We start from the raw sequence: 16,353 nt of genomic DNA on the forward strand, positions 1-16,353 counted from the left end.
GCCCCCGCCCCGTCCTACGGCTTAAGTGTCAAAGGGAATCGTCCTGGTGACAAACGTGTGACCGACGGAAGAAGTTCACTCGCACACCCGAAGCTGCCAAAACTGCCAGCCTTTTAACAAGTGAGCGGCGGGGTACCAGCTCCGTTAAAAAGGCAAACTTGCATTTCGGTGCATGAAACTGAAGAGAGGGAAGATATTCGAGCTTACTCCCTTCGCCCTTCCAGAGCCACGCCAGCAGAGACTTTTTAAACAGCTACCATCACCTTTCACTTCGGAAGGGACACAAAAGATCAAAATTCATGTACTACCGCTGGTGGGGGGGAAGCCTGTCTCCCAGTAGTTTTATTTAATCTTTTCAAATACCAAAAATGATTACGACCGAGGACGAACAACGTAACCTGCTAAAAGCCAAGCGCTCTGCTCCCCAGGGTTAGCTTACCCAACTTGCACCTCCACCCCCCCATTCACGTTGTAGAACTTCCAATTCTACAGAAGTGAATGCCAGATTTGAACATATGGCATCAAACAGATTAAAGGAAGAATTTAATTACATATCTAACCAAAATGGTCTGGTGTCTCCAATTTTTTTGTGATTATTATTCTGGTGTTACAACCACAAAATACCCATACTCATATTAAAAAGCTTGGAGGTGTGGGGGGAAAGCAAATGCAATAAAACACAAGTCCTTACTTAAGCTTGCAGTGCTCTACACATTGACAAAATGCTCCAAGTCCCTTAAAAGTCACAGACTCCAAATAGGCAACAGCCCCCATGAATGCTAACCAAGGCGTTCATGTGATACATCATCCAACAGTGACTATTACAGCTTTGGCAAAACCCAAGCACGTCAAATAATCAGTATCTAAAGACAGGAAATCGTAAATGGACTACAGAACTGTTTGCATTTGAAACAGAGGTTATTATACATTGCATCCATATATTAATTTACGTTTACTGTATGATCTTGTACTGGTCCTGTCTTACCATTACAGATAAGAAAAACTATTTTACGTGAGATTTCCATAGTTAGTTCAGTTGTAATGAAATACTTATGCAAGATGTGCATATTGTTTTTCCTTTTTTTCCCCCTCCTGCAGGTAATAGAAAGTTACTATTCCCTGATCTATTATTCTCCATTGTTTTAAGTGTTCCGCTTCAGTAAAATGTGTCATACATTAACTACACTATCACTTAAGTTGCAGAGATTCATTTTTGTCATACTACATGAAAGGAAAAAAAAAATGCTCTTGAAATGAAAATGGATATGCAAGTCATTAGACGTACTGCCCCAGTATAATGCTGTAATTTATCTTAGACATATGTGTATGTATATACACAAACACATGATTTATGTAACTGAGGGGTCCCAGTGAAATTACTGAGACTATTCATACTTGGCGAAGTTGAGAATACTGCATGCCTGCAGCACCAAGGCCCAGCTTCAGTTTCATTCACACAGGACCCAAGGAAAGGAATTAATTTTATTATGTATGCCTTTTCACCTCTATAAGTGTGACAGACATAACTACTTTAGTTTTCAAATGCATTAGTTTCTTAAATAATTTTCCACATATGTTCTGAAGGAAGTTAATTCTTTTATAAGCCAATGCCAATGTTACAAGCTGTGTACTGTAAATGATCTTTTTGAGTGCAGAGTAGGACATAAAGAAATACCGGATTTACTTCACAGACGTGCCAATATATTAAATCTTAAAAATATGGCTCCAATACAAACATTAAGAAAATGCTGGTATCTCTATAGATGGAAAAACAAGTGAGAATGAAGGAAGGGGAAAAAAAAAAAACGCAAAACATATGAGCATATAGCAAAATACATTTTAAAACCTTAAAGACTATCTTCTCTCCAAGACAAAGGGAACCCTTGAGCTACAGATACTCAGTTCTAAAATACTGGTGTCTTCTACTGAGTTAGAGAGACATCTTCATTTGCTGTCATCTATACAAGGAAATGCTTCCTGAAGACTGGCCTCCTACAATCACCTTTTCATCAAGAGCAACTGAATCTTTAAGATCCTGAACATCCAAAAGCGGTATGACTTCCAGAGCCATTATGCATTCTCACCATTTATTTTTGCCTGTGAAAAAACAAACCTAAGCACCTCTGAACTTTAAATTATCCACATTACTTTGATTTAAGGAGAAGTACAACAGAAAGTGCCGAGCATTCTCAACTCCTTATCTCAAGAGCACCTGGAAAGAGTCTGTAATCTTATTGTAAGGCTCTAAATAAAAAGTCATTCACAGCAGGGAGAAATATGACAACAATTTTTGTAACCTGAAGAAAGAATTATTACAGAATGAACTGTTAGTGCATTTATTATGTCAATTATAGAAGACAACACTATAAATTCAACTCCATATTTGAAAGAATATGAAATAAAGGATATAAAGGACTTGTATTAACACAGTCTGGAAGATCACTGCTAGTTTAAGTTTGATGTGGTTACCAAAGGCTTGGAATGTCTTAGAACTGATAATAAAGATCAGTCACAGCAAAGAAATGGCTAACTTGTTGGCCTAAACTTTTTCACTGGACTAAGGCACATGCAAAATTTCTAAAATTCAGTCCGAGTTGGAAAAGATAAAGGGTGTAACTAGTTGGAGGGCATATCTGATAAACTTTAGATACCAGGGAAAATAACGACAAGAAGTCTTCAGTGTAAAACAGATACAACTTCATATTTGCTACATAAAATTTCAAGAGTCAACCTAATACTAAATTGTAACAGCTCTTCCAAGGTCACTGCTTATAGACTGGCTGCCAAATACAGTCCTTTGTCTAGTCTTAAAAAGCAGAACAGTCATTTTCCCTTCTCAATTACCAGCGGCTTGTGTTCTCATTGTTCATAACCCTACCACTGTGTGCATTCCCTTTCCTATAACACAATGAAAAGTGGGGTTTTATTTTAAAGCGAGTGAGCGAAAGATACTATGCATGCTAACCTGACCTAGTTAAGCCAGTCTTTTTTTTATTATCTAAAAGTCTATACAATTTCATCTTTCCAAATTATTCTTCTTCTATCTGGTTTGAAAAAGTGTTTGACTTAAAATTATCACACAGTTGGTATTCAAAAGAGTATGACAGTTATTTCTGTTGTGAAGTTCAGCAAATTCCAAAATTGTAGTTAATGAAATGGTGTCTCTAGTTAACTAGGTATTTTGGGTATTATGGAGTACATAACATTATGAACACCTGTAAGGCCTAAAATTAGTTTTACAATAGCCTTATTTTCAATGACTGAGAACCCTTTAAAAAGTCCAATTTAGTACAGAGAACAGCTCATATATAAACAGCAGGTTTGTACAGCAGCTTGCTTTGAAGGAGATTTCATTGCTGTAATTACAGACTAAGGCCTCAATCCCAGAAATCCTCCATGCCCAAATAACTTCACACATCTCAGTGCTCCCATTGTTCTCAACAGGCACACAGTGTTGTTAACCATCACTGAGATGCATCTATCTTTGCAGAAAAGGGCTTTAAGTCCATTATTCTAGAAATATCACAGTGTATATGGGTGACACACCTTTAAAGCATACTGAGAATGAAGAAAGATGCCTTAATCCTCCCTCCACACCTTATCTTTTCCCTTTTAGGGAGAGAAGAAACACATTCAAGATAAAGCACCTGAAAAATCTAAGAACAAGTCAGAGGTTAGACAAATCGGATACACCCAGGGAAAGGTGTTTTGAGGTGACAGAACAAGGCCAACGAAAAGAAAGGGAGTAACACAGAGGTATGATGGCCTGCTTACCCACGGCTGGAGGGAGGACCTTAATTCTGAAGCACTATTCCACTATTTCATATTAAAAAGTAAGCTAGGTTTAAGGAAGACAGCCAAGCACCTTGTTACATATAAACCAAACATACTCTCTCAATTCCCTCAATTACTTGGTTTATTTTGGTGACAGAATATGTAATTTCATTGCACCAGGTAATGAAAATTAAAATTGTGTCTTTTATGAAATTCCAAATGTAAGATTGGGTATGCTAAATGATTTCATTAAAGTAACAAGAGATGCCAAAAATGTGTCTGATAATTACAAATGTTAGTGTGACTGCTGCAAAAGATTTTGGTGACTCTTAACTGTCATTTTCTTTACTATTATTATTCAAAACTAAAGCTTCTCCTTCAGCAGAGCTAGAAGGTAATGTTCTCTTGAAAAATGCTACAAAATAGAGCACTCCTCAAAACAGCTACCATCTCCAACTATTCTGAAAAGAATTTAACTTGTATGCACCCTCAATTGAAGGCTGGGCATGAAAGCATCCATTTACAACAGGGTGCCCAAAGGACACACAAAATGTCTCAAAACCTACTGTGTCCCACTCCTCTTCCTTCCATTCCTTTTCTTTCCAGCTTTATTCTCCTGCCTTTTTTCCAATTTCTTCTTTCATTTACTCTTTTCTCAATCCATGTGGCCAAGTTAAGCCCAGGACTAATCCCTCTACCAGCTTGAATTGTCCTCTACTTAACTTGTCTCAGTTTACTGATCTTGCAGCCCGACTTTGTTCGTTCTGCGTAAAAATCATACAACTTTCTCATCTGGGTCACAGATGAGATGCTAAAGATGCTAAAAGAAGGACAAACACCCTTCTCCCAGTTCTGGCACCCAGACATGGTCCAGGATGAAATAACTCAAAGATGCAATCACATAAAAGAAAAAAAAAAAAAAAAAGACAAAAAAGTTCATTTATACATAGCTTCAAATTAATACACAGTAAAAAAAAAAAAAATTTAAATCTTAAATTACGAGTCCCAAACTTCATTCATTCACCAGCATTATCTAGAACTCCGGGCTTGATCACAGTGGTGTTAGCAAAAGGCTCCCAGCTCTGTGTCAAGCTATATACAGAAGACTCCATTACGCTGTTTCCATTGCCACCTCATCAAAAGCTTCAATAAGGCAGACAGACAATGACAGGAAAAAATTTAGACCAAATATAATGTAAAAGCAGAAGAAAACAAATTTATAACGTATGCTGTTGAGTAGTTCAAGGCAGATGGGGTTTAAACAAAACAGGAGTCAAAAAAACCCCAGATGAATGTGCTTAGCAGTATTACACAATAAGATTTTGTCTATTTGCATTTTATTAGGGGGGGGGGGGGGGGATCACTTCTTAATCACAGTTTCTTTTTTTCATAATCGTTTGGTTCCCACAAATTAGTTACTTAATTTTGCTCACAATCATTTCACCCAGCAGAGAACACTTTATTCCAGGATTTAGCCTAATAAGCTTGCTTCTTCACTGGCCAACCACAGGTTCTGGAATTATGCTTCAGTATTGTATAACTTCCAATGGTGCTCTTTACTCACTGTCCAGACAGGGAAGATGGTAATTGAAGTCAAACCCAACCAGCAAACAGAATGCAGTAGAACAGGTCATATAGCCGCAAGCATGTTGTGTAATCAATTCTGAGACTGACTTCCCCTCCAGGGTAGCTGAACCTTCACTGTAAATCAGTGAACTACAAGTAAATGCTCCCCACTGCCACGCAAAACTGTAGGGCAGGAGAAGAAGGAAATAGACAGAAAAAAAGGGGAAATAATGAAATCCTGATGCAACATTAATGCCTAAGACCAAAAATAAACTGGAAAAAAACCCAAGTGTTTGGTCTGTAAAGACTGCTTTGACATCTTGGCCCAAAACACTGAAGGCAAGACTACTGTCTTCAGTTTTCTTTTTACTTCTTTCTGGAGTTGTCCATCACACTCTTCTTGATCTATAACCCAAAGATGCCAGAAGAAAATCCTTGACTTGAACAGACTACATATAGCTATCAGCTGTGAGAGGTGGGGTTTTTTTTTCCTCTCTGTTTTCTTTTTTTTCTCCACACACCCCCCCACCCCCACCCCCCACCCCCCCCCCCCCCCCCCCGTTGGTCAGCTTTACACTGACATTAAAAATATCTACTCCTACTGTAGTAATCATGCAAGGAGGACTTGGAAAGAAAAGCAGGCTATTTTCTGCAAACAAATTGCTTTCTCTAATTCTCTAAGAGCCTCTTAACTACTTTCTATCTTTTTTCTGTTCTTTTTCTTTACAGGGTAGGCTTCTACTAAGAAAGGAAGTCCTGCTGCATTTTCACCTTTGCATACGTGTCCTTTCCTCATGCTCCAATCTGCTAAAACTGCAGTTATAACTCATCAACAAGATTTGGTATCCTTAGTAGGAAGCAATCCTGGCTTACTTAGCAGCTTTCCTAATGTTTACTTCTCCTTTTTCTAGGACTAGCCAAAATTCTGCTACTGAGGTAATTCTGGTTTTCCTCTTACCTAAATGCATATAAGGAAATAGGTTTTACCTGCTAGATTGTCCTTATTCTGTTTTAGGGTTTTTTATTTTTGGCCACTATTTCCAACTTACTGTTCAAAGTATGAGCAGGGGATACAATTATAGCACCAACATGTATTCCTCCCTAGATATTCCATATATATTAAGCTTACTTTCTATTTTCAAGAATATTACATCTTCTCCATACATACACAAGCTGTGTGAACATAGTGCCAACAGCAATTTTATATGTTGTTAATACATAATACTATACTATGCCAGGCATATTTGAATTCCATGGAACTACAAGCTCAATACTTAGTAGTGGTCAGAATAAGACTTGCTACTCTATTTCCATGACATGGTCATCTTCCAAATTCTGTGTGACGTTCTGATCCCTCCTTTAAGTTACAGATATTAGAAAAGGTTCAGAAAGGGGCACTAAAAAGGATCCAAAGCATGGGATAGCTGCAAGGTCCAGGTGAGCAAACCAGAAGTCCTTAACCTGGACAAGAAGTAACTGGGGAGGGAAAGAAATAAGTAGCATTGGAAATAAAATTTTCACCATCTGTTGTAATAAAAGAGCTCTTAATATGGTTATCGTTATAGAGGATCAAGACCACTGCAAACAACAAGGGCAAGGACAACAAGAAATTTTTGTTAATGAGTATACACTGTCTACAGGTATAGCAAAACACAAGCTATCAACAGTTTGATACCTCACACTGGTGATTAATAAATACACCTGTTCACTAATTTGCTGTAATTAAATCATTGCTCTGATGCAGTTCTTTTTGGTGGGAAACTTGGGATTTTAATCCATGATTCTTTCCTCTTTCCTCTTACAAGTGGGAGAGGGACTACCACCTTTCACAGTGACAGCACCATGCTATCCATGTGTTAATCCTTGTTAGTTTCTACACGCATATGGCCAATGCACGATAGGCCATATCAAAGTATGTGTATTTGGCAGGACAATCAAGTCATCCTAGTTTCAGGTCACCCTGTCCTAGCTTCATATCAAACCTTTTTGTATCAACAGCAGTTTCATTTCAATAAGCTAATAACACGCCCTAAAAACCCTGTGTACCAGCAGAAAGATTTTTCACAGCTGCAACTCTCAACACACACACAAAAAAAAAAGAGCTTAAGCATTTATCCTGTACAAGGGTGAGCGACAAGGAAGTCCATGTGTCAAGTCCATGCTAACGCATAGGCCGGTGTTAGCCTAGGCAAGACTCTGGCACTTATAGCTGTTCTCAGCGGTATTTATACACAGATTTAGGTTCAAAATACAGAAAAGAAGGTGTTTTCACGTATAACGTAGCTAAGCTGTTAGAGCTTGCCAAAAGGATGGTGTGGGTGCTAAAGAATTGCTTCAAGAAAACGTCAGTGGACGAAAAATCCACTGCTAAGTACTAAAACTCTAAAAATGACCACTCAGCGGGAAGAGGCCCTCAGCCATACAAAACTGCTGTCCAAGTACTCAGATGAACTATCACGTACTCACCCTGTTCTTACTCTTCCTTAAGCACTGACTTTTGAACCCTGTCAGAGACAGGATGCTGAGCTAGGTGGATTTGTCGTTTGACCCAGTACGGCTGTTCTTGTGTTTCAGGGACATCATGATATCCTCTTTCAGAATAAGATTTCTGTTTAATCCAAGCAGATGAAAAGCTTTCACTTTAAAATGTATTTATTAGCTGGTAAACTAGAATATTCTCAAAGGTAGAAAGCAAGTGTGCAGCCTGACATCAATTTGGTTAAAATCGTATCCGTCTCCTTTGGTTGACTTGACAGAACAAATCAAAGGTAACATGAATAAATGAAATATTATTAAAGCTGTAGTGAAAATTATTTATTTAGTACCTAAAGACTTGACAGTCATATTAGACTTAATTATTTTATTGTATGCTACATATATGCCGTGACATTTCCTCCGTTTTCATTCCTTCATCTGACACTATTCATACAGCATGCCTGGGAGAAGGACTTACTTATGATAACACTACACCAAGCTGTCAAGTCAGTAATAACTGCCTCGGCAACATCTGTTAAGAAAGCCAGTGTGCTTTAAGCACTTGAGCAGAGCTGCAGAAGGAAACCAGCAAGATTACAGAATATCAGAAAGATGGAAAGAATTAATTAATACTATTATGATTCATCTTCTCCCAGAGCATCAGTCTGGAAATGTGTATGCTTGTGTGTTTTGGAAGAGGAAAATTTTGTAAATACAACTTCGCAGGAAAGACTGGTGAGATCATTCAAGGGTCTGGTAGGGTTAAGTTCTAAAAACAAAACAATTCTCCTGTCCTATAAACAAGTCTTCAAAGAACTGACCATAGCATTTGTGAGAAATTGAAATGGTCAATATTTGTTTTTAAACATTTAAGAGAATAAGAAACTAATTGGTTAGTAAAACTCTACATACATTCTGCTGTAATTTCTGTCCCTCAGAAAGTCTAATGCCACACCAATCCAATTACAGTCTGAAGGCCCAGACTAACACCATTACAGGCTGTTCAACTAACACAGTATCAAGTGAATTTTCATTTTGGACAATAATTACATTTAAAAAAACCCCAGAAATCAAGAGTACAGGAAAATCACTATCACAATAAACAGGTAAGATGCAAAAGATATTTCAAACACCTGCAACTCACTCATTCAATAATGACATCCAATAACTAAGATGAAACATTTTTTCCCCTTAACCTAAGAATCTTCTGGTGAATTTTTTTGTTTTCTGCCAGGAATTTTGAAATTCTTGAAGGAAGAACTTTGTTAATTAGCCCAGTTATCCAAGTAAACATAATGTATAACAACTTGTGTTCCAGATAGACAGATAAAATAAACTTCATGCGTCACTAACAAAAAAAGTAAAAGAAAACATGGTTCTATATTATCAGATATCCTGTGTTCAGCTGCATTAGTACTATGGAGCACTGGCAGCATGTCTGCAGCTCTAACTACAATCCAAGAGAAAAAAGGTAAATGATAACCAGCTACTGACAATTTAACAATTCAGAAGAAATTAGCTGTGTCTCATGCTTGCCCTTGTGATCAGAGCAAGTCATGTTATCTCATGCTTCAATTTCTATAGCATCATTTGAGAGCGAATATATTCTTTAAAAACAATGAGCCCTTTAATGCAAATACTGCTAACTTGGAAGATAGGTTGTATGTAACTTAGGAAAGAGATATGTCAAACTGTCATAAAGACTGTTCAGTCAAGTCAGTTTTATACCACATGCATGGAAAATACAAACAATGCCAATGGTGCAAAATTACTTTGAAGACCCTTCTTCATATCAGCTGTGGACAACAGGAAGAATCTGTTAATGCAATTTCCATGCATAAAGACTATAACAGGCACTCAAGTTCTTTATGCAGGAAATAAGTTATTCTTTTCTTTGTATTCTTTCTTTTCTTTATAAACTGTGATAGCTAAATAGAAACAAGCATACATGTGAAAGGACATTCATGTGTTGTTTGAAAAGATAACTATGTCTAGATCTTGCTTGAACAATTAACCTCTGATGTGGTACGAATTTCTTGATTATATAGAACCACCTGCACTTGCTGAAAATTACATTCTGTTCCTCAAATAATGCCATAATACTAGTTCACTATATCATATTTTTAATGTCGGCATTTAGGGCGCTGAAAATGGATTGTTTTGGTCTCTCACTTTAGGCAAAGGACTCCAACTCATGGGTAAGGACAGTTTATGAGAGCTGTAGTGTTTATGCCAACAGGTCATGGTGTAATTCTTTTTTTTTAGTGGCACTGCTATCACTGCAAGGAGATAGTAGTGACTGTAGCTGCAGCTTTTGAATTACCAGTTTATGGGTTGTCATATTAAGGTTAACTATTGCCAATTTTATGTTAACACCATATGCCAGACTGTAAACTGTCTCCACACTGAAGTCACAAGATAAGCAACTAAGCTCCTTCAACTGAAGCAGGAATCACTATAGCTATTGAAAAGAACGCCAAGCTCATTCAGGACTCAGACTCCCACAGACAGATCAAAGTACCTTGAGATGTAAACACCAGTGAGATCATTTGTTTGCAAACCATTTTTACTGCAAGTAAGGTTTAATCATCTGATTTCAGTCAGTGCCTTGAAAAATTTGCAGTCTGACAACATTACAAAAATCCACCTCCTGCTGAGCTTGCCCTATACTTAAATTAAAAAAACAGTGAAAACTGATGCAGTCCTCTCTTACATCATATAAACAGCCCTCAATTCTGAGTAAAATTATGGCGACCTCTCAGTTTCACCTTGCTAGTTGGCTAACCCCAAGTCATAAAAGGAAAAGGTCTGAACTTTTAAAGATACTTGTGTTACACCTTTCAAGCCCAGCCAGTAGCCAAGAATTGTCTCTCTCTCAAACTTTAGAGACAGGCAAGGCAAACCAATGCTGAGAGAAAAATAATAGATTAGACATTTCATCTTCTCATTCATATTCCCCAGTTAAAATATTAATCTGATTATACATTTCAATTCTGGAGATTTCATTTCTGTTTAGAAAGAATTCTTTTTTTCCCCTGTTAAAGTGATGGAAAACAATGAACAATCCTAGTGTAACAATTTTTAAAAAACTAAATAGTATAGATGTCCTCCTATAAAATTTAATCCAGTAAATATTAACTTATATGACTTAACTATTAAAGAACTGATAGCTTCTCAATAATAAATATAATGTGTTTAAATTGACCTAGCAAGACGCAGGGCAAACAGTCCAAAAATAAAACATAGATAAGTCATGATGAAAATTATCTCCACAGATTGCATACATGAAAGTACATTGCACATACAAGCATTGGTAAGATGTCCTCCCTACAAAGAGGCAGATACTTCTGTTATCAGTATAATGTCACCATACTTCTCATTAGACAGCAGTTCAACAAAGAAAAATACTAACTTCAGTACTAGTGAGAGATTAGTTTTGGTAAGCAACAAAAGCAAGTTTTGACCAAAGCTGACAGGCAGTATCCCTTGTAGGCAGGGCTTTGGTGCATGCCATCCAAGCTTCCATATGCATAGCAATTTAATTATTTAGCATGTTGAAATATACTATGCTCAAAGAATTTACAATTTCACGATACCTATTTGTTCTCCATAAAGCTGCCACTAAAAGTCTGAAATTTATGCAAAGAAAACAGCTACTGGAGAACGTAACAGACATATGACATACTATAAATAATTATAATTACTATACATACATATTTATGTATTTAGTATATAATACTACATATTCACAATTTGTGTATTCTTCTCAGATGACACAGTGAAGGATTAGTAACATACATGCTTTCAGATGGTGTTAAGAGAAACAAGATCGTTGTACAGCATTGTTTTTAACATAATGGTGAATCCCCCATATAAACTACCCAAAACCTTTAAAATGCAAATCAGAGGTGACACTGAAAAGGCAAATCTCTATCAACTAAATATTAAAGATACCTAAAGGTTTAGGTGATAAGACTTTCTGAAGACAAATTCCAGTTAACATTCACTTGTTTAGTCCCATATAAAAGATTTTCCCACATAAGACTAGTAGTATATATCGTTAGTATTTTTTCCAAATATCATCCAATTTCCACATGCTTTGAACAGAAGGCATATTCATGATTCAATAACAGCCTCAATGCCTTTGTAAGCCTCAGTTAAGTGCTTAAGTATGTCTGGTAATGTGAATGGCAGTACTGTGCAGGCTTTATAGAATTGCTGTCCTGACAGCCAAGGTACTTACCAAGCCTACTGAAATGAGCAGACTTCTTCCATTAACTTACTGCCCTCTGAATGAGGAGGAAAGATTACAATTACTTCAGAAATTCCACATTGTTAGCTTTTTATCTGCATAATATATGTGCAGTTTATGAGTCAACTTTCATTAGCAAAGAAGAAAAAAAAAAAGAAAGGTAATTTCTTAATCCTTCATTTTCTCCTCATTGCATGGTTTTGATTTTTTTAGACTCTGTAATTCTGTAGTTTATTACATGAACTGTAAAATTATGATGAACACTCTATTGTCCAGGGCAGCTTACCCAGATTGGATAAGTACGCATCTGTGCTCATTTGTACTCCAAGCTCACGTTCTGCAGCTATGCAGCTTTCAATTTAACTACATGATTTCCACAATCGTTTTAAGTAGAGATACATTATTGCCATTTTGTTCATGTTGCTAAGAAACCAGGCTCACAAATTCTTCCAGCCCTACAGACTTAAAACATAAACTATATGTTTAAACAGGGCTCCTGATTTTGGCAGGGTTCACCAGCTAAAGCACAGAGCTAGACCTAATCCCTCTGCATTCACACCATGCTCTGGAGGGCCTGCACTGTTGAGAAGCATGGGATCCTCCAGTTACCAGGACGGTCCTGCCCTTCCTCAGGAGCTGGGACAGATTCTGTATGGTGAGTTCATCTGTACTCAGACTCAACAGAACAAAAATACATTAAGAGATGATTAAAGGATAAGATTATTTAAATAAATAAAACAAACAAAACAACCAGTTGATGCTAAGTGAGTAACCGAGGACTACAAGAAGGGCACACGCAGTCCAGCAAGAAGGTGCTTCTTTGGTCTTGTCAGTGAGATTTGCTGAACACACAAGAAAAAACACCTTACACATTTGGAGACCTAAGGAATGGGAAACACAGATGTTCACCTCCTGCATGTAAGTTTATTTAAAACTTCTTTGGAAGTATGTTCTTACCACCTTGAAAAGAAAATTTACACCAGATTCTGATCTATTGCTAAGATATTTACTATGATTTACTGTACAAGTAAATATTTTCCATGCATAGAGACACATAAATCACCATTCACTTATATAAAATAACAGTGCTTATTACTATTGCTGCTTCTTATTGAGTGACCAGAATCGTGGCAAGTAGATACACCATTAGCAAAAAATTCAACTCCAGGAAAGCAAAAACATTAATATTTATGTTCTAATGCACGTTCTAATACTTCAGCATTGCAATGAGATAGGGGCTGCTGGCATGTGCAGCAATTAGCATTGCTTTTGACAGTGCAAACAAGGCAACCACCTCATCTGTTTGGACTCAATTTACGGATTTAATTTCACACCAAGTAAGGGGCAGAACACTGGCTCTGATACTGTTTGTTTTACTGCAAACTTATTTCTCCTTAAAGCCTGAAGTGATGGAGAGCATTTATGTAAACAATAACCAGAGTAGCTTCAGACTTTCAATACAGGTTGCAAATATTATGTTAATACTGTGAATGCCTTGCTTGTCTGAAAGTGCCAGATATTCAGAACAAAATAGTACACACGGAAGCCAGTTGTTCACTTAATAATGTCCTAACTATCAAGTGCTTGACTTCATCATGCTGGTGTTCTCCAAGTAAACTGATAGAAGGAATTTTTATGTAGGTTGAAGGTGTCCTGGCTTTTGAGACCTGTATTGGTATACAAGTTAAATAACTGCACATTCAAGATTATCTAATTAGACAGAAGGAATACAGATGAGAATGATGCTACACAACACAACTATATAGTACAATGCCAACATCCAATTGCTAAGTGTGGCAAAGGGAAAATGCATGAAGGAAGAGACTTTGCAGGGACGGAAGACAACTGAATGTTAATGCGAGAAGAAAGGATGATTAAAAAAGAAAACTGCAGGGGCTGAGTTTGATTTTAAACAAAATAAGAGGAAGTGACAAGCATATATATTTAACCAAGTTTACTATCTTGAACAGAAATTACTTTTTCCCTCCTTCTGTTCCCCTGTTATACCTTTGCTAAGAGAACGTTCACGCTTTCATGCCACTGCTTTGTTAATGAAAAAAAAAAAAGGGAGGGGGGGGGGGGGAGAGAGAGAGAGAGAGAGAAAAGGAGCTTCCCAGTTCTTTCTTCTTTGTATTACTTCAGTACTTTTATCAGTGCTCACAGTAACAAGTTTTCTTTGCAACTTTTCACCTAGTCAAAAGAACTCATACGGTGTTTTCTGTTGCTTCTAAGTTTTTTTTGCCTCTCTTTTACAGATAGGAAGCGGAATCACGCAGAAACAGATTTATCTCTAGGAGTAATGATTAAAAGAGACTGTTAATTTCTGTTCCAAAGAAATACTGAAGACAGTGAGACTTCCAAAATCCTGCTGCAGCTAAGAAAGACCAGGTAGCTGCAGAGTGGCCATCCTTCCCCTACTTGACAGCAAGTTTGTCATTTGCCAGAAGTAAGTTAATATCTGCCTCATATCAGAAGTCATCCCATAAAATGTAACTGTTAGGCAAGCACACAGAAAAACATTCAGCCACTTTCAGGTTTAAAGCATCTCTCTGAAGGGCAGATAAGAGAAACATTAATTAGTTATGAAAAAGGGTTGGTTTTGTTTATTGAAAAAAACAAACCAAAAAACCACAAAACCACAAAAATACAAACCACAGAAATTTTTAAGCTGAAATTAACATTAACTTACCAACTGATGCATCACCATCCAAGAGATTGTCATCTTCAGAGGTCTGAAAGTCCATAATTACACCTGCTCCATCTAAAAGCTCCTCATCGCTGCTTGCACTAGTTATACTGTTGTAACTGTTTCGATAGTAGCCTCTATGAAACAGCTGCTCAGACTCCATTTAGCTGCTTTATAACCTATAGAAAGAAAAATGAGTTATTTATTTTCTATTTGAATATGCACAAAAGTCTGAGGAGTTTGTATCAAATAAAACAAAACAAGTATATTTCATGCTTTGGGGAAAAAATATTAAGGTCACAATACTGTAAGTCACAAAAAAATGTAGCAGTAATACAGAACATTTTACACAAATCTTTAGTAATTTTTAACTGGATGATGCTTCCTCATCCCCTTCCTTGACCTCTCCTTAGTTCATTGTTATCATCATGGAAGTATTTCACTTTCAGTACAGGTGGTTGGAATGTGCATGCCCCATGCATACAAATGTGCATTGCACCACAGAGCTAGTTGAAAAATCCAACCAATGTTAATGTTAAAAAATTAGTTTCTTTAGTTATGGTATCTTTGTACTACATCTGCTTGGAGTGAAACAGATGGCACGCTAAAGTTGTAGTCCCCTGAACACAAACTGTTCACATTCTTTTGCACAGAAGAGCTAAAATATGAAAGCAGAAAACAATTCAAAATCATAAAGCATTCAAAACCCTCACCTATATGCCTTTTGCTTGGTTGTTATTTTATTTTTAAATATAATGAGGTGTTAACAACACATGCTTTTGCACATTCAGTATAACACTAACACATTATGTTTTCACAGACTCAGGCTGAGTCCTCCTTTGCCTTGTAGAGTTAAATCCACAGAAATAACTTCATGATTGGCGTGGGAGGGAGGACAAGACGTGATCACACCTTGATTCCATGCTCTTCTTTACCCAAAGAAAGTCCTGCATTTGTCATTTCTCAAAGCTCATCACTCCTTATTAACATGCAATAGCCCAATATACATTTTTTCAGTAATAACAAACCTCTCATTCCCTCCAAGCAAAGGAGATGCCCCCCAAATCCACCTCCAAATCTTTTCCTTATACCCTTTTTCCTCTGCTTATCCACAAATTCTGTGACCATTCACTGTAACTGCTACAAAGCTATATGCACTGTAAACACCCAGCTAGCTGGCAGCAACAAAAACAGGTAATGACTTCCAATTCAGATGTCTCTCCTCTACCCAGCTGTTGAGCCTTGTGAAGAAGTATAGCCAAACTGGTTGGCCAGTATCACGAGTCACTAGTGGAGGTCAGACAGACGGCTTTCCTGTACTGGCAAACAGCTCAGCCTTCTAAGTAAGTTACCTAGAAGAAGGGGTGAAAAACAAAGCAACAAGGTTTGCTGGGTAGCTGTAGATTGAACCCTCAGCACTGTGCAGCTAGGTGATAACATGAGGTAAAATTCTGTACAGATGAATATGAATCACACCACGGGGTGACGGGGCAGCAGAACCAACCCCAACTTACCTTACAAAGCAATGGGCTCTGACAAGAAAGAGCTCAGTATGCACTAGCAGTCCCCAAATTAATCTGATAGAAGAATTAACAGTTAA

The 16,353-nt window shown here is 37.3% G+C and overlaps 1 protein-coding gene across 4 annotated transcripts in view; it reads right to left on the reverse strand.

Annotated features, from left to right (window-relative positions):
- The window catches only part of CLCN3 (chloride voltage-gated channel 3), a 54,629-nt gene extending 39,713 nt beyond the window's left edge, over positions 1-14,916 (reverse strand). For all 4 annotated transcript variants that reach the window (XM_059817423.1, XM_059817426.1, XM_059817424.1 and 1 more), the window contains exon 1: positions 14,757-14,916. In XM_059817423.1, the coding sequence (XP_059673406.1) occupies positions 14,757-14,916 (160 nt within the window). The remainder of the gene's footprint in view (positions 1-14,756) is intronic.
- Between the last annotated feature and the right edge of the window lie 1,437 nt (positions 14,917-16,353).

This window comes from Gavia stellata, chromosome 5 (assembly GCF_030936135.1).
Source record: "Gavia stellata isolate bGavSte3 chromosome 5, bGavSte3.hap2, whole genome shotgun sequence".
Classification (NCBI taxonomy): Eukaryota; Metazoa; Chordata; class Aves; order Gaviiformes; family Gaviidae; genus Gavia; species Gavia stellata.